General features: G+C 42.7%; 1 protein-coding gene across 2 annotated transcripts; it reads left to right on the top strand.

Annotated features, from left to right (window-relative positions):
• The first annotated feature begins 408 nt into the window (after positions 1-408).
• LOC136448076 (zinc finger protein 800-like) lies at positions 409-19,228 on the top strand. Of its 2 annotated transcripts, none has more exons than XM_066447194.1 (2): positions 409-859; positions 13,830-19,228. In XM_066447194.1, exon 2 carries the CDS (start codon positions 13,885-13,887, stop codon positions 16,411-16,413), a length of 2,529 nt encoding a protein of 842 aa, XP_066303291.1. In that variant the 5' UTR covers positions 409-859; positions 13,830-13,884; the 3' UTR covers positions 16,414-19,228. The 2 variants fall into 2 exon arrangements, with proteins under 2 accessions (XP_066303291.1, XP_066303292.1); XM_066447195.1 differs by having other exon boundaries at positions 409-1,097.
• Positions 19,229-19,844: the final 616 nt, after the last annotated feature.

Below are 19,844 nucleotides of genomic sequence, written 5' to 3'. Positions count from 1 at the left end.
GAAGAAAAAAATGTCATTAAAGGAAGCAAGACTTATGATAACACAAACGCTTTAATAACGAAACGTGAAGTCCGTAAAATTTCTTCCAAGATTTTATTACAAAAAGGTCTTCGCGTCCAGCTTCGAGTGTAGCCAACAGTTTAAACCATTTGTCGACCCTGAGAAGGTTTTGTGTGACTGTTAATAAAAGAATAGTAAGATTTATGTAAAGGATTTCACATGGTGTTTCTATTTTCTTTAAATTCCTCGTTATTCAACGGACACATCCCACCTGGAACACCTGCCTGTACAGTCGGTTTGATTTAAAAGAACATGGTTGATAAGATTTCTCATGGCATTTAAGTCACTCAAACAATGACTTCACCGACGAAAACCTCGTCTTCTAGTTCTAACAGAGCTGAATCTTCCCATACTCTGTCCCGTGTTTCCTTCTCCCTGTTAGGGGCTGAGTCTCGTCGTCTGCATATGAAGCACCCTGTGTGACAGAGATACATTTCTTAGTGTGGAGTAAGCAGCAAACGTTTGAAATAAGACCATACTTGCAGGCCATTTTTCTCAGCCGTACCCAACAACGTTCGAGTCTTTTCTAGAATTTAGCCGTATCTTTAATTTCCAGGGAAAATTCTAAATTTGCATCGCATCCCATTTCCTGCCTCCTCCTCCTCCTTTGCGCATCCCGTCATCCAGTGCGAGACCTGGCCCCCTGTGCCGTCCTCCCCTTTGTTTGCGTCTGCGGCGGTGCCGACCGACCTACGTCTTCGCACCGAGTTCTTCCCGATCTTTCTCCAAAATTTACGTACTACGAGAATAAGACGATCCCACGAAGGGTTGTGGAGCTCTCCACAAGCCTCTGATCCAGGTAGGGTAACAAATCTGGACGGTGTGGCGTGTTTTTTGCGGGTGGTGTGCCGGCCTGTCGGGTCTGTAGTGCGCGGTGCTGGTGGTGTTTTTGGCAAGAATAGTCTCCATGATGACACGGGCGGCGGACATGCAGACGCAGTACGTACGCCCAGCGCGATCCGCGGCAGAATTTCGATCGACTCGCTGTTACCACGTAGTTCCAGGGAGACGACGCTGCATTTCTGCCTCAATCTAAGGTTTGTAGGCCCGAGCATTTTGCTGCCGTGCCGGGGTCTGTGTGGGGCGGTAGTCGGACGTTTGGGTCGGCGGTGTGGCGGTGGGTTTGGGCAGGGAGAATCACGATGACATGGATGCAGACACACTGCGAGCGCTCGCTCCCATTGATCGACTCCCGCTCGGCTTCAATTTGTAAAATATTTTACTGCGAATTGTCGACGTTTGTTGCCTAGGTGTGTATGTCAAGAGCCTTGGGAGGATTGGGTTGGATTTATCGGTGTTAATCTACAAAATCGGGGAGGGGAGGCGTGTACCGTTGGTCGGGGGTGTCGGGCCCCAGAGTCGGGCCCAAGCCTACACTGCCCGGCCAAGCGTCCGCTCGCCTCGTCCCTGGCGGAAAGGTAGGTCTTGCTGACTGGTAAAGGGGCATAGTCTATCCTACGTTTTAAAATATGGGTGTTCTTTGTGTTTTGTGTGACGTTTTTTGGCGGACCTCGTCCGGTAGCCAGCTATCATGGCAGCACACACACACAGCGGATGTGTGACCGTGGCAAGATGGAGGACGTGCGCACGTCTGATAAATAAATTTGTCCTTCCTCACGAGGCCCCGTCTGCCATTTTCAACACTTCATTATCTGCCAGAAAGGTCTGACGCCGCGCACACTTATCCTAGCGTGGGACTCTGAGGAGGCATTTTGAGTAGGTTTTGCTGCAAGAGGGCACGGGTGGGGTGACGGGCGGCCTCGTCCAAATTGTGGGTTTGGGGCGGGTCGGCTCGGGTCGACATTTCGAACTTCCCCACAGAGGCCGGGACAGGTTCGAAAATCCTGTCCAGACTACCCGGCCGCAGTCGTGTGCCTGGGCGCTTCAGATCGATGGACGTTATCACGTTCTTCCGGCGTCGAGTGTGGGAAAACTGCAGGTTGCAACTTCCTTTGAAGCATTCCACGGGCGCTCGGGACCCGGTCGCTACCGGGATTCGGCGGCGCCCAGCGCGTCGTGACCGACTGACCCCTGGATCCAGTCCGCCCTCCCCTCGCAGACCTGCGTCGCTGCGCTAGTCGCTCGCGTCCGCAGTGCTGACACAGGGCAGGCTTCACAGACATTACAACAGCACAAATATATCCAAAACACCATGCTGCAAAGTGGCTAAAACATTCGTGCGTGTCAAGGGTTCTCTGTGGTGAATGATTGTCCCGGGCACGGGAAGGACTAAGCCACACCAGCTCGACCTTCAAACTGCCATGTCTGTCGTTCTGGCGCTGTGTCATCAAATAAAGACTGGGGCCTCCAGGGGCTTCAAAACAACCCCTCCCCTCGGCAATTTACTGAAACTTTGCCGTGTTCTGTGATGATAACCCCCAACGGTGCATAATTTGATGATATTTGGATGATTTGGTAGACCCACTACACCCCCACCTGCCACCCTGCATAGTCATTTAGCATGACAATATTCCTCAGTCAGCCCCCAGAGCACAGGTTGACCCTGTTTACTGCAGTGGACGAACTGCCAGGGTCGAATGTTTGAGGTTTGGGTCCTGTTTGTGTGGGGCCGGCCTGTTGCAGACTTTCTCTCCAAGTCTGTGCCACAGATGTAAGTCAGGCTGTTCTCTCGTTTGCTGAACTTGAGCCCGGAAAGAAAACACCGACCAGGAGCTCAACTACACAAAAGAGTAATTCAACTCTGAACAAAAGAAATCTACAGAATGATGATTGTATTACCTTATTGTGTAAACAGGCTGTTGCACAAACAAAACAACCACCAAGAACTACCTTTTTGAAGATTTTAACAAGCATTTAACAGTTGGAAAATTAGAATTTGGTCAAATGGCCGTTACTGATGTTATGAGCATTTCTTATATTCAAATTTTAGTACAAAAGATTTTCATATGTCATAACGCTAACTTTTGTTAGTTGTATACAGTATGCTCTTTATAACTTTCTTGTTAGAGTTATTTCTAATTCTTGCGAAGCTTCAGGCCATTTCTACCTTCTTTCGAATATTATGTTAGATATTAAAACTGTTTACTTGCATAGGCAGTGCACTGTTCTATTTCATATTTATGTGACGATAAATGTATCACGAATCCCAAGAGTGAGTTAATGTTGTATGTCTGTGCCATTAACCTCCTCGGGTTAACAAGTGTTTGCTTATCATGTCACATGTTTATATTTGTAGAGTATGCACAATGAATAGTGGACATGTACTCACAAAGCCATATCCATAAGCAGAGGGTCTGCAAGGGGGTTGCAGAATTACCAGTGTTGAAATTTTATCATATAATAAGATCTGACATGAACACTGCTGCCTACTGGCATTAAATGACTTCCATAATTTCGAGATTATGTTACTTTTCCTTGTTTTTTCTTTTTTTACGTAATTCTTACAAACCAGCACATTCACTCCCACTTCCCTTGTTTATATATATTGGTAACTTATTGTAGTGAGTAGTGATGTGACCACCCCCATGTTGAGCCAGAGAGTGAGACCATGTGGAAGTCAATGACGGACTCAGCAAGGCAGTAGCTGTTATACATAGGTCTATAGGCAGAACACTTCATGTTCGGCATGTTTATTAGTATGAAAGCGATGCTCCCTGTCAACACAACCTGTTTTAGAATGAAAGCCGACGCTGCATTTTGTTTTCCAAATTGTATTTTCTGCTAAAAGAAAGACACCCCTTTTATATTTCAGCCTCAGTATTTCTGTAGAAGGGAATAGCGATGTCAAAAAAAAATTGAAATCCAGTTGCTTGAGTAACAGTTACTTTTTTTTGGCAAATCTTATCACCTGGATGTCTAACCTTCATCAATGAATAGAGATGTCATTTGAGGTCTAGGTAGTAACAAGAAACATATGCCTTTAGGGACGTAAAGTTCCCACCTACTAGTATATTAGAACCTTAAGCAAGGTCTACAACAGGTGTATAAGACTAAGATGATGGTGTGATAGATGTAAGGATGTGATTTGAACTAAACTAGCATTTGAGGGATTTGGTAAGGAAGGTTTTACCATTTTAGTGGTGGCAGGGGTCATTGGGGATGGAAATGTGCTGATATGTTGTTTGTTCCTTGGGTGAAAAAAAACCAGTAAAATAAATGAAAAAGAATGCTCTTTTTAAGAAGGAACCTGGTGTCACACAGTAGAGGAGGTTCGGCCATAATTGTTGATTGCCAGAAACTCAAGGGTATTTTTCACATGAAAATGTACCCCACCACATTGGACAGGGCTTTGGGACATGCGAACATCGGCCGATCTCTAAAACTTGCATGTTGATCGAGAGAACACTAGGCGTGTTACTGCCGAAATGTCATTAAGAGCTCACAGACTCGTCAGCCTATTGAATTTCCTGCTGTGTGACATGAACATGGACGAAAAATAAACCCATGAAGCAATGTGTTGTAACTTAGCAGGTGCAGTGACAACTTTTGGTGGTTTAAAGGTCAGGGTCGAAAGTCATTGAATAAGGCATGTGTCACAAAATATGAGACTTATTTGGTGTGGGTTTGTAGTTGCCACTTGGCAGCACATTATTTGTAGGAAAGACATAGTCTCCAACCAGACCCAATAGATTGCAAAGACCGTATCCAACTGGAAGAAGGAGCTTATGGTGCAATCTAAGGTCTGGAACAAGTCGGTCTGAACAAAGGCTATTAACATCTAATTGTTACCTAATCAAACTGTGCTTCTGTAAGTGAGTTTATTACTCTCTGTCCGCACGGGCGTGCGGCGCCATGCCGGGCTGACACCTCCAGGCCGCGACTGAGAGGCCGTTCACTTGGGCAGAGCTGTACCGCGAAAATTAAACTTCCCAGGAAAAATAAACTAAATGTTGCCAACAGAAAAGACTTGGTCTCTTTTTCAAAATCAATCTGTTACGAAGATCGCTACCAAAACTGCTTCAATCGTCACAAAATGCGATCAATTTTGACCAGTTACGTCGGAACTGTAAGGGCAATTCCCGCCATGTGGTCACGTGGAATCTTGCAGTTAATCTCTAGTAATAGTGGCTTGAACCCGAAACAGTAAACATTGTCTACGAATGTTTTTGTAAGAACGGTTTTCCATGATGCCACAAACATCGCCGATGGGTGAAAGAAACTGCTATTGTGAGAGCTTTTTACTAGGCTCAACCAATGCTAGGCGCGAACCTCCCACTGGGACGTGCGCGGGTGACTGGGCTTGGTCATAAAAAGATTAGTACCCCGGACATTCGTACGGCTGTTAGCATTACAACGAGGAGGGGCAGCGGCACCTTTATTGAATAGAAATGCTCCGCCCTGTTTGAGTTGTAGCAGACCTTGGGTTGGCTATGAAAACTCCTTCTGCCTGTTGGATACGGTCTTTGCCAACCCGTAGGTCTGCTTGGAGACTAGGAAAGACATTAACCTTCTCCCTGCTGCCTAACCCCATAACCCAAACACATGTAGTAGCACGGAGAAGGTTAAGGCACCTGTTCCTGCCATGGGATTTATATGACATGGAAATGGTGACAGGTTTGAATGATTTAAAGTTAAACCATTTTTTCAGATTGTGAGACAAAGTAACTTTTCTATATGTCAAGAACCATACGTCAAAGCTACCCTAGCCCATTTATTCAGACTTTTTTTTTGCCAACATTAAAATCTACTGGTGGTATGCATACTGCTGCTGTATTTACACACCTGCCAAAAGGGTTAATGACAGGTAATAGTCATGAGAAGCCTTGCTAAGGAGAAGAAAAACGTGTGACAGGAACATTTTGTAACCGTGTAATTTCCTGTCAAGTTACGGAAGAAACAAGTGATAGATTTTGTTCACTCTTACAAGGCATTTCCTGTACAGAGCTTTCTTTATGTATTACAAGTACAAGGTAATGTTTGGAAGGATAAAGGATCTGAAATAACATATTACAATAAGAGTGGCAAGGTAGTCTTGTGGTTAGGGTTGTTGACTTAGAATTGACATGTTCTTGGTACTTAGAATCCCTAGCAGGCCCCAATGTTGTGCCCTTGGGAAAGGAACCTATTTCATCACTGTACTCAGGTGACTATGAATACCTCACTCCGGTTGGGGACATCATCTCAGATGAAAGGTAAAGGAGAGCCACACCTTGAGCTCTTTTATCAATAAGAGTAGGGGTACATCCCGGTGTGAGTGGACCAAATCAGTCTGGTTTTATGCGGCTTGTACCTAGTGTACAAAACTGGTTTGCTATGCGTAAAGGCGGTTTACCAGTTGTGTGGAACAAACAAAGAATCAAACACTCTTAGACTGTCTTAACTGCAATGTACAAACAGGGTCTCTCCATCGTAGGATGAGTCACTCGATTTCTTGGTCATTGTAATTTGGTCAACCTATGATGGGAGAGAATGTCTCCCAAGAACTTGGCCAAGCACATTAGGCCACCCCTACGGACTATTGATGCATGTGTGTTGGGTTCCTTAAACCTGCAGACTTATCAAAAAGGGTAGGGGTCCTATCCAGTACAATGTAATATACAGTAAATATTCTACAGAATCTTCACACAAACAAAGAAGAAGAAGAAGGCTGAGGCAACTAGAGTTATGTGGTGATAAAGATAGATTTTGACCTTCTCAGACCGTTTGAAATATGCCTCGGCTAGTCATTTTGTGGGGCAAAGTAACAATTGTAATGTTACCAACATTCTACCAATATTTGACATCATTCCTAAGTTAGTTTTAATGGACGGAAGCAAAGAAATGTCTGGTTGGATTAGGAACAATGTTAAGAGGAAGAAATAGATTTACAAGAGTAACTAATGAACAGGTGGTTAGCTGGATATATTTGCGGAGCATCTTCCATTTAAAAAAAGTATGGCCACAGCTATTGTAGTCAATAGGGCTGGCAACTGTCTTCATTTGCCTGGCCACTATCCCAGCTGCCTGTAATTCATTTACAAACTAAGGTTGTCTTCCTCGGGACAATTTACTTTTGTAACCTACAAGACCTTTCACCATGATGATTGTTAACAAAACTGTATCCCTAATTTCACAGTTCATGGGAACATCTGCACCTTTTGTACCTTCCAGTGACTCATTAGTATCATTATGGAATTTTCCTCACCTGCCCTGCTTTGTCTGGTACACATCAATGGAGGAGAAACATTCTTTAGAACTTGGAGTAAAACTGATATAGCTGGCTCTCTGGCAGGGCTGCGATTCATATCTGTTCGTTCATTTGTTCAGACCCTTGTATATATAATGCCAAGGTTCCTTGCTGTTTCAGTAGGGAGGGGTTGGCAGCTATTCCCCTTTAACATGCTCCAGGCACCTCCTCTTGCTGTTGTTAGTATTTGTTGTATTTGTTAGTTCAGTCAAAGAAGTAAGCATTTGTCCATCGCTACTGTAGAACAGTCAACTAATCATCTTCAGTCACCACTACATGATCACTACTTATTGCCCCCCTCCCAAAGTTTCTGACGTGTAGTACTGGTATACAAGCTCACAGGAGACACAATCATGTAATTTGTAACAATCAGAGAAGTAGATGTCTTGTATTTAACAGTACCTCCTTTTTGTTATCGCCCTTAACTCTATTGATGGCTGATTTCTAATTACTGACATGAAAATGGAGGTATAGTTTTTGGCATGTCTGTCTGTGTGTTTCCAGATTTTATAGTGGTTCCAGATTTTGTAGTCAACATAACTCAAGAACCTCAGGATGGATTGCAATGATATTTGGCATGTGGGTAGATCTTGTGAAGACGAAGGTCAAGGTCAAATTTGGGCCCCCTGACATGTGACTTTGGTACTGCAGCAGAACTTCCGTTTTCAAAAATATTTTGACGTGCTATGGTCTTGTTGTAGATAGCTTGTGATGTAAGGAAGAAGTGGCATAGGTTTAGGCCCCCTAGTTAGTTCATGAATTATTGGATGCCATTCCTAAAAGGAAGAGAGCAATGATTAAATGAATAATGTACAAGCCTGTACATTCTCTTTTAGAGGGATTAATTACAATCCCTTCCACTTGTAACTGGTCAAGAATGTCACTGGTAAGACCAGTGGCTGGCTTGAAACCTTTGAATTTGAAACAGATTTGCATTGGTTGTTTAAGTGTTGCATACGTTTTACCTCCATGAGAAATGGGGGTGCTGTTTTTGGTATGTGTGTATGTGGGGGAAGAGGTCTTTGTGTTTCCCGATATTTGTGGTCAGCATAGGTTTAGAACCTCTGGATGGATCGTAATGATATTTGGAATGTGGGTAGGTGTTGGGAAGACGAAGGTCAGAGTTGATTTTGGGCCCCCTGGTGTGTGACCTTGGTACTGCTGCAGAACTCCCGTTTTTGACACAAAGATTTTATATGTTCTCTGCCAATTGCAAGAAAACCGAGCTATTACAGACAGCTAAAGCAGACAAAAATGCAAACAAACAAATGAAACAAACTACAGGCAAGTCATTTCTATGTAGGCAGAAGCCCAGTTTATAGTGTGATGTATACTGACACTTGTCCCTGATCTTTAACCCCACTACATAATGGTGGACTCTCCTTTCCTATCTCAGAATCATACATTGGCAGCAGTAACTTCTGACACAGTACTATACATCAGGGTTATATTGCCATCTGTACCTAATGGTGCAGGCAGCTGAGTGCTCTCCACCACCCAAGGCAAATGTGTCCTATTCAGACTGGCATGGCGGAGGCTTCGTGTGATTGGTCCAGGTGTAGTCACATGACCTGTTTGAAGGCCCAGCACCCGTGGTGACATCTACCCTCTTAGCCCAGTATTATCAGCTATCTTTTGGCATCGCAACTCAGGGTTTGCATGTTTCTGCCAATACTTCTGCCAGAAAAAGACTACTACCTTTACTCAAATATTCAAAGCTCCTGGAGGCCAATAAAAATGTACCCATTGTTTCCTGTGCTAATAGTCTTATAATGTGCTACATTTTGAAACGATTGATTTGCATTCATATGGTATGAAAAGTTGCTGCTATACTGTGATGAAATCTGAAGTGTCAAGTTTCTAACATACTGTATTTTAGAGAAATTTTCAAGTTTAAACCTTCAACGAACCGAGGATATGTCCGTGACACAGAAGTGGGATGATTTTAAAGACAAAATAAAGCACACGATGAACTTGCACATCCCTAGTAAAACAACATCAAGCAGATACAACCTGCCTTGGTTCAACAGAAACCTAAGAAGGCATTGTCGTAAGAAACAACGTCTTTACAACAAAGCTAAGAGAACAGGGCGAGAGGAAGACATGAACAAATACAAGAGAGTTAAGAAGGGCGTACAGAAAAGCATAAGAGCAGCACATTCAAAATATGTGGCAGACATACTGGGGGAAGCCATAATTGGCAAACCCAAAACATTCTGGTCATACATAAAAGGCCTAAGAAGAGACCTTGTCGGCGTAGCCCCTCTAAAGATTGGTAATTCCATTGTCAGTGATAGCGAGAAAAAAGCAGAGGCACTCAGTTCACAGTTTAAAAGTGTGTTCACAGAGGAAGACACAACAAACATGCCAACTCTCGGACAGCCCTGTACCCCTCCCATGGAACACATAGTGATTTCCCCTAATGGTGTCGAAAAAATGCTCCAAGGTCTCAATCCATCTAAAGCATCTGGTCCAGACCAAATACCTCCTTGGTTCCTCAAAATGACAGCCACCGAAATAGCACCTGTGTTAACCAATATTTTCCAACACTCGTTAGACACAGGAGAAATTCCCAAAGACTGGAGGGATGCAAATATATGTGCCATTTTTAAAAAGGGAGATAGAGCTGTCCCCGGCAACTACCGACCTGTATCACTGACCTGTATATCCTGCAAACTACTTGAACACATTATCCATAGTCATGTCATGAAACTCTTAGAAAGTTTCAACATATTGACTGACTACCAACATGGATTCAGAGCAAAGCGATCCACAGAAACACAGCTTATATTGACAGCTCATGACATAGCTGGCGCACTGAACAGTAAAAAACAGGTAGATCTAGCAATTCTTGATTTTACTAAAGCTTTCGATAAAGTCCCACATAGCAGACTCATCACTAAACTAGAGCACTACGGAATTCAAGGCACCACACTAAATTGGTTGAAGGCTTTCTTGACCAATAGGGAACAGACGGTAGTGGTAGAAGGTAAGGCCTCAGCTCCAGTTAGAGTTGCGTCAGGCGTACCACAGGGAACTGTTCTGGGACCGTTACTCTTCCTCCTGTACATAAATGACTTACCAGACCAGCTTGATTCAAATGTTAGGTTATTTGCCGATGACTGCCTGTTATATATAGAGTTGTCCACACAGAGTGATTCACAGCTTTTGCAAGAAGATTTGAACACACTCGAAGAATGGCAAAGCAGATGGCTAATGCAGTTTAATCCGGAAAAATGTTACATCATGCATATAACAAACAAACGAAACCCAATTGTAACCACCTACCAGTTCTGTGGACAGGCTCTAGCAACAGCAAAGAGCCACCCGTACCTAGGCGTTACATTAACAACGGGGCTAAAGTGGAACACCCATATCAACAAAGTAACAACTAAGGCTAAACAGACATTGGGAGTGATCAAACGTAATTTGTGGGCATGCCCAGCAAAGGTAAAATCACTTGCATACACGTCTCTAGTAAGACCAAACCTTGAATATGCTGCAACAGTTTGGGATCCATACACAAAGAAGGATATAGATAAACTCGAGAGGGTGCAGAACCAAGCTGCCAGATTCTGCACGAACAACTATGAAAGGGGCGCCAGTGTAACAAAAATGAAAGCAGACCTGCAATGGATGTCACTTGAGGACAGGAGAACAATGTCCAGACTTTGCATGATGTACAAGATGACTAATAAACTTGTGGACGTACCGACTGATAAGTATCTAATGCCAGCTCAGAAGAGGACCAGAAATAGTCATGCTTTTAAGTACCAGAGTTATCAGCCAAGGATTGACGTGTTCAAAAATTCGTATTTCCCGAGAACCATAGTAGAATGGAACTCGTTGTCATCAAGTACTGTAGGAGCTTCATCACTAAGTAGCTTTAAAGAACGGTTGCAGTCAGATATGCAAAGACTAGGTGTAACAGACCGTTCGGTGTAATATGACCAGCTGCTGCCGCGCCGCGTGCCTGCGAAGCTGGTGTGTTACGCCTGATGGCGGTTATACCGGCTATATAGATACAGATACAGATACAGAAGTATCAAGTCAACTGTAATACAGATGCAGCAAAGGCATGATGGGGCATGTGTTGAAACCAAGGTTATATAGAGCCTCCTTGTTGAAACTAAGGATATGAGGTAGATTCTAGCTTTGACCTATCATATCATAATCATTGATGTCATTAGTACACCAACCATTTCTGTAACTACAACTTCCTTACATGTCTGTACTGGATATATACATACATGTACATTTAAGAAGGAACTATGATTCAAAGAATTACAGTTTGAAACTTCCAAGGATTGCTTCAAGAATTTTAAGATTCCTAAAGGAAAAAATGTGTTTGGTGAAGTGGTTGTAATTATTGTAGTCCCAGACAATTTAATGGTCCAGCACATGTAGAAATTCCAGGGAGTCTGTAGTTGTTGTGCTGACTACATGTAGTGGAGGAGAAAATGTTACAGTAGACTGTAGTTCTACCCTAGCCTGTGTTACACAATCTCTCATTGCTACGGGCTAATTCGAGGAGGGCCAGTCAATCGGGCAGGCCGCTAGGGCCCACTTTACATGTTGAATTATGGAAAATTTGAACGAGACCCAAGTTAGCAGTATCCATTGTCCACTATTTTAACTTGACCTGCTGTCTGTCCTAAGATAAGGAAATGACTGAGCCAGCATTTTTGCCATTGATTTTCTATTGGGTATAGGCTTATGTCTGCCAGTATTGCATTGCGTGAATAGGAATGAAACAGGTTTCACAGTGGAGGTTCATTTGGTGATCTATTTTCCTGTTAGACCATTTTCAATTGTGTGATGGTCTGAAAGTCTACTGTATAATATTGTTAACCTACATTCTATCAATGCATGTTTATCGTCAATGTACCTCCATGAAAAATGTAGGTATTGTTTTGTGTGTGTGCGTGCATGCACACATGCATGTTTCTGGATAGTTGTGGTCAGCAATCTGGTTTGATTGTGATAATATTTATCATGTGGGTAGGTCTTGGGAAGACGAAGGTCAAGGTCGATTATAGGCCACCGGGCAGCTGTCCTTGATACTGCAGCAGAACGTCTGCTTTTTGTATTTTTCGTCATGGACATGCTAGGGTTTTGTTGTTGAAGAAAATTTTCCTTAATTTCCTTGTGTACAATTATGTTATGATTGTGATCCAAAGTAGAGGATTAGAACACTGATTAACGATCCACAGATTGATCCCTAGTCAGGACATCTGTGCCTGTAAAGATCTACCTGATGAATCCCAATGTTGGATCACATTTGATAGTCTTTAAATTTAATCTCCAGTTGTCAGGTACTTTGGGAGACCTGTAAGTGTAAAAGATACGAGGCTGGCATTGGGGAAGACTGCAACAGAGGATTTGAAAGACAAGATGGGTTATATATATGATAACACAGTTATAGTGACTAAAGATATGTTGCTTTCACATTGTTTACTACAATCTTGTCCCTTTTACTTAACTCTCACATAAAAAAACATGGATGGGCTTTTCATGTACCTCTTAGTGGCAGTCGATATTAGTTAGGTTCGTTAACGTTAGATCGAGCGGTTACAGGTTCGATTCCTGGCAAGATGTTGGGTCATTGGGAAAGCTACTTGATACTGGGATAAAGACTGCAATTCAAAGTTACTGCAACTAAAATTTTATTATGAATTATGCAAGAGGACATGTACAAAAAGTATATCATACTGCATGGGGCTATGTCGGGCTGCTGAGCATTTATGCTGTGACCTACTTTCTGCTATCAAAAAATCCATAGTAATTTCACCTGGTCAATGCCAGGTATTCTTGGCTCAGGGAAGATATCCATGTCAATTAGGCTGCAAACAAGCTGATGTGTGTCATGCTCTTGAGTATTAATTACTATTTACTATTAGACTACAAGTTTATCATGAGGGATGTCTATAATTATTAGCTAAACTGGTAGCAGCGTTACAGTTTAGCTCTTGGTTCCAATTACTAGACTAAGTATTGTAGTTGCTAAATGGGAGACCCTGTTTCAATCCTGGACAGGACATCTCAGTTGGGGCTGCACTTGTCTTTTGGAAGGGATGTAAAATGGGAATCGTGTTCAAGGAGTTGCCTCAAGCAACCCCTCCCTGTAGAAATATACCCTGCTACTGAACGGCAAGGTTACTGCCCTTTCTGCCACTAGGCACTACAAGGGTCTATATGAACGAACAACCAAACGAATGAAGTTGCTTGTTGCCTCTCAAAAAAAATTTCAAATGTCAATATGCTTTTAGTTTACATAACGCTATTATAATAGCACTTAATACCATTATGTAAGCTTAAACCAGACTGACATATACCTCCAGTCTAGAATTATTTGAGAGACAAGTCACTTACGTGTAGCCACTGCAGGCAGAGTCATACAGTGGTAGTGAGTGAGTGAGTGAGTGAGTGAGTGAGTGAGTGAGTGAGTGAGTGAGTGAGTGAGTGAGTGAGTGAGTGAGTGAGTGAGTGAGTGAGTGAGTGAGTGAGTGAGTGAGTGAATGACTGAGTGACTGAGTGACTGAGTGAGTTTCCATGAAGATGACAGTGCATTTTATAAAAGTCACCTGAGGTTTTGGTCATAAAGCTGAAGAGAGTCCTGACATTTTGTCTTCCCGTGTTTCAGGTACCTTTGACTGACCAGGAGACTGAGACCCAGGCTGGGAGCCTGTTGGACCACCATGGCCGAGGCTGCCGACTATTCCCTACTGCAGCGGCCCGTACCATCCAACCAAACGGGGGTGCGCCAGATCATCGAATGTTTCACGGCCGGCACGGAAGACATCAAGCGGCTCCTCCTCCACGAGGCCGACGTGATCCTGGAGTGCCGGGTCTGCCGCAGTCTGTACCGAGGTCTGCTCAACTTCGTGTCTCACAAGCAGGAATACTGTGCCATGACCTTCAGCGAATACGAGCAGCAGCGCCTCGGCATGTCGGGAACGGGGTCGTACTTCATGGACACGCCCATGGTCCCAAAAACGGAGGCCTCCACGGAGACGTCGATCACAGACAGTCTCTTGCAGGGTGAAAGTCTTGTGGTGGTGTTGCCTGAGCCGCCGCCTGACGACCCGCAGCCTATTGTCGGTTCTGCAGCTGAGAACTACAGTATAGAATTCCAGTCTATCACGGGGACGTCCCAGGCTGTGTACCAGAGGGTGACAAGGCCGAAATTTGTAGCGGGATCAACCCCAAATGGTCGTAGCCCTGAAAACACCAGCAGAACAAGCAAGTTCGCAAAGATTAGTCCACCTGAATGCACCACATCTGACTATGATCCCATCCGGGCGTATTGTCGCCTTTGTGACAAAACCTTCTCCTCTCGCCGTAATGTGCGTCGCCATATGGTGGAAGTTCACAAAAAGACCCTCCCTGGCCGAACAATCATTCCGAGTAAGAGTGGCGATTTTGATCTTGACAAATTGATCTGTCGCCTCTGCAAGAAAACCTTCATCTCCAAGCAGAGTATCAGACGACACATGGTGGAGCATCACGGCAAGTCCCTGGAGATAGAACCGTCAACAGGAACAGAACAAAAGACCACCTCACCTTCGTCCTCTACGTCCTCGAAGTCTGAAGAAGAGCATGAAAGAGACACAAAGAAAGGTGAAAAAAATGATGATGATGATGATGATGATAATGATGGCAAGGAAGAGGAGGAGAAAGAAAAAGAAGATCATGCTGAGAATGACAAGGATGACGACTCTTCTTCAGACAGTGATGATGAAGATGATGATGATGATGAAGATAGTGATAAGGACAATGATGAAGATAACGATGCAGAAAGTGTTGAGGGATCAAAAGACCTAAAGGTTAAACAGAACGTGTGCCAGCATTGCGATAAGGGTTTTAGTACTAAAGACAACTGGAAGAAGCACATGGTAGAGGTTCATGGTCTGGACCCCGATGGTGATGATCTTGACAAAGATTCAGATGAGGAAGATGATGACGACGATGACGATGATGATGAGGATAAAGATCAGACGACCCCATCTCGACCGCCCAGCACTAGCTCCAGCGGCTCCCCTAAACTCCGCAGCAGCTACGACATGGATCGGAAGTGCTGTATCGTATGCGACCGCTATTTCACCACGAAGAGGAACCTTATCCGCCACATGGTGGACGTTCACAAGAGACCCATGTCACAGTTTAAGATCGGTGCTGAATATGACAAGCTGCTGTCTCACTGTGACCTGAAGCGGAAAATGTGTCTCATCTGCAAGAAGGTGTTTGCATCGAAGAGGAACACCAAAAGACACATGGTAGATGTTCACAAACAGCAGCCCAGCGTGAAGCTACAGAAAGACAACGGTCCTGAATCCTCTGGCTCGGAACCATCGACACCTACTGAAGAAAAGCCAGCAGGGAAAACTACAAAACTGCAGGCGAGCTATGATCTGGAGAAGAAGGAATGTCTCATCTGTAAGCGTAAGTTCAGCAGACAGCTCAACCTCCTCCAGCACATGAACGCCCACGGTCGCCCGGTCAAGTTCTTCCGCTGTCCGTTCTGTGCATACGAGACGAGGGAGAAACGCCATGTGCTGCGTCATGCCGGTAGTGTCCACAAGAAAGGCCCGAAAGACCTGCAAAAGATTCACACCAGCCTGAAGACCCGAGCAGTCATGCGCATGATTGGGCCTGATGGTAAGGTAAAGCCAATGGTGCAGCCGAGCTCGAAATCAGACCCAGAGAATGAAAATGAGGAAAATGCTCCGGCTACAGGAAACGAGGTAAAGATATCAGAGGCTTTGACCCTACACAAGTGCAATGTGTGTAAGCGGGCATTTGCCAACAAGGGGACATACTGCAAACATATGAAGTGGATGCATGGCAGAAACATCAAACAAGAGGAAAACTCTGCAAAGAAGGAAGAGCAGACAAATTCTTCTACCAAAAAAGAAAAGGATGGCCATGAAAAACAGAATAGTACAAGCCAGTCTGCAGGGTCAAAGAAGTCAGGAACAGGTGTGGCCACCAAACAAGAGGAAAACTCTGTAAAGAAGGAGGAACAGACAAATTCGTCAACCAAAAAAGATAAAGACACACATGAAAAACCGAGTATCACAAATCAGTCTGCAGTGTCAAAGAAGTATGGAACTGGTGTGACCAAAATCATGGACGTCCCAAATTTGAAATGCCTGAAGTGCAACAAGAAATTCAGCGGGCCACAGGTGCTACAGAGACATGTGCGGCTCCACATGTCCCAGGACTAAGTTGCTCTCAACCATCATCACAGATTAGACTTTGACATTCTCCTTGCTGCTTAAATTGATTCATTCATTTGTTCAGAGCTTTTATTGCCCAGTTGCTCATATGGCAGAAACTTTCCTTACTGTTGCAGTAGCAGGGTATATTTTTACAGTGATGGGGTTGCTAACATTTCCTCTCTAGCATGCTTTAGGCACCTCTTCAAACACCTTTTTACGTTCATTCTGAAAGACAGGTGCAGCCCCAACCCAAATGTCCTGACCCAGGATTGAATTTGGGTCTCCCAGGTAGCAACTGATTGGAACCGGGAGCTCAACTGTGGCACTACTACCAGCTCAGCTGCAGGGACATCCCTCGCCTAGACAGATTACCAATACAGAATTTGATACCAAAAGCTGCCCCAGCAGGGGGAAGCCTCATGAAAATGTTCTACCCTGTTATGCTGCCTGCCATCTGCTGGGAAGAAGATAAAGTGAAACTTTGAAAAAAGAGACAACCTGTATGGTTGTCTTTATCAAACTAGCTTCATTTTGAATATGATGATTTCAAAACAAGTGGTAGCACATCTTGTGGGGTAGATGAAATTGTGAAGAAGGAAATTTTGTAAGAGTCGACAGAATTTCAAGAACTGTTGGGAAACTTTGATGGGTTGCTGAGGATGTGTATTTATTGATCTGACATCTATGTAGACAATAGAAAGGAATACTGACAGTAAAACCTTTTTGAAGTTCAGGCAGAAAAATCTTGATGAATATGATGAAGTTATGCTGCATTTATGATGGGATAGATATGATTTTTTATGCACTTCTTGTTTGGCTGTTTAATCTTTTTCATTACAGCAAAGACAACATTAGACCAAGAGAACATACATGTACCTTATTTTAATGTAGTGCCAATCAGTGCATACTCTGAACTTAATGATCCTGTGAATACCATCTCTGTTTGTTACCCGTGCCAAGTAAGGATAGTTCCCATCTGCAAACTGTTAAAGTGGTTTGTTAACCCAAAACTTCCTTGTGATGAGCATTTTCCCATCAATAACTGCAGATATGGATTTTTTTGGAAGCTTTCCCATTGTTCTTCATCATTGAGTTTTATTTGTTGAAAATGATGGGACATTGGTATATGAGCAAATATATTTTTGGCATATAAACAATGTAGAGACATTGTCAAATTCCTTGGTGTTGCAGATGTTTTAGAAGCTCATTCCTCTAGAGGGGCTTAAGGAAATGCTCATTACCATGTCCATATCAAACACTATTATATAGCTAAATAGCAAGTGCTATTCATTACTGAAAACAAATTGTATGGGTGTACCTCTTATTTAAATTTTACCTAAGATGAACTATGGAATAGTTTGGTGATCAATTCTCAGAATGTTATGTTGATTATCTGCCAATAAGACAACTTGCAACACTAATTTTCCTCAAATAGAAAAAATGCACTTTGAACGTTAAGTGTGGCTGTAATGTTATATCTTATCCATAATAACATTATAGAGCATTCAATCCAAATCTTCTGTCATGGAGCATTATTACTATTGTATTGCTACGACAACAAAACATGAAGTAGAAAGTCATTTCTTATTAGTTAGTGACATTGCCTTGTTGTAGGGTGTGTTATGTCCTTATACTAAACATGGGGAAATGCAGAAACTCTATTGTAATGAGTGGTTGATGAATTGTTGTTCTTTCTCTTCATCACTCATTCATCTGAATCTCCATCACATGCCATTAATTGATGTTGGCAACTGTTTTTCCTCGCCCTCCTTCATTTTTACTTTGAATATGATTGTGTATATTTATTGTTTTGTTAGCTTTGTTTAAATCAGATGATGTGCAATATGTAATGTTGAGTATTTAGATGATTGTTTTGCTGTTTGGATGCTATAGCGGCTTAATTGTCTGCTGAAACAGGCCAGTACTACAGTTTCAACATGTCACAAACATAGCTGTGTCAAAGTCTCCTTGTAGAGCACAACACATTCCCAAGGTACTCGATGACTGTCCATGTTTTGTCTATGTGCCACAAGATTACAGACACGTTTCTATTTGTACACAAACATGTGATTACATGTTCCTAGTTTCTGCTTTGTGGAAAGACACAGTTTGTACTGTGAATTGCAATGTACCTCAAGGATGGCCATACTGTAGTCTCATTCATTATGCCGCTGTCACATCTCCATCCCTGGTCCCAGCCGGGCTGTTTGCAGGAACAAAATATAAGTGTCTATCAAGAAATGTACACAAATTATGTTTATTTTTTTAATGATTTTCTTACTCTTTGTTTCTGCACACTACCCGCCAGGGGGCTGGTTTGGAAATGTGACCCTAGCATTAGCAGTAGATGGAATACACTCTTAATAAAATCCCAAAGACAGTTGTATTGGAAACATCAAGGGTTAAGCAGGTACCTAGCTGGACTTTGCCTAATTGCACCAAATTATTGCATTGACAAATGTTTGGAATCTATATGCCAGTGTGAGTCTGCCACTGTGCCAATACCTTGGTAACATATGTTAGGACAGTCCACTTCTTGATATGAAAACAGATGTATGAAAAACAGAAAAAGTTCATTCAATTATGTTCATGTTTCTCACAGGAGCTGCTTGAGCAAGCATGTCTCCAATCAATCTTTCTTCCAAACATTAGGGACAGGAGAATCGATACCATTTTTCTAGTTTCCTTTGTAGTTGTCGTGTTGCTGCCCTTTTTACCAGCATTGTTATAGGCAAGTCATTTCAAGTGATATTACAGAACTTTCAGTACACCAAACTGTTGTATTTTTTCCCGAGTATGAAATATAGGTTTTACGTAAAAGTGTAATCTGTACTGAACATGCATTCAGGACATTGTAAATTTATGTTCAAGTTGTAACTGTTTATTTTATTTTTTTTATTATTTTTTATTGCATTTCAAGTATAATACAGTACATGTAGTAGGAAAACAAAAGTTTACATAAAATGTAGACAGTGTAAAGACAAAAACCTAAATAATATTCCAGAACAGTTTGCAAAACGTGTTTCCTAATTCACAAGATAATTGTGTAATGTTCCCCATTTCCCAAGATGTTTTTTAACCTTTTGACATTTCTGTGCTATAATGAATTCTAACTTACAACAGGTTCTAACTAAATCAACAAATCCTTTTAAAGAAACTACTTTGGAGTCTCTACTTCGAAATATATACATTTTTGCAAGTAGTATAAGTGCATTTAGAATAGGTGGGCATTTTCCTAGGACACCAAATATAACATTTTGCAGGCTCAATCTGACCGGGAAGTTAACTTGTTGGCTAATCCAGTGTTCAGTATCATTCCAGAATTTTGCTAATTCAGAACATTGTCCAAAGAGATGAGTACTGGTCTCATCTTCATTTTCACAGTATGAGCATAGTTTGCTGTCTAGTATTTTCCAGTCAAACAATTTTTTATTGAT

Source organism: Branchiostoma lanceolatum, chromosome 14 (genome assembly GCF_035083965.1).
Source record: "Branchiostoma lanceolatum isolate klBraLanc5 chromosome 14, klBraLanc5.hap2, whole genome shotgun sequence".
NCBI classification, from domain to species: domain Eukaryota; kingdom Metazoa; phylum Chordata; class Leptocardii; order Amphioxiformes; family Branchiostomatidae; genus Branchiostoma; species Branchiostoma lanceolatum.
Note: the sequence above shows the minus strand (reverse complement) of the source record. Positions and strands in the feature narration are given on the sequence as shown.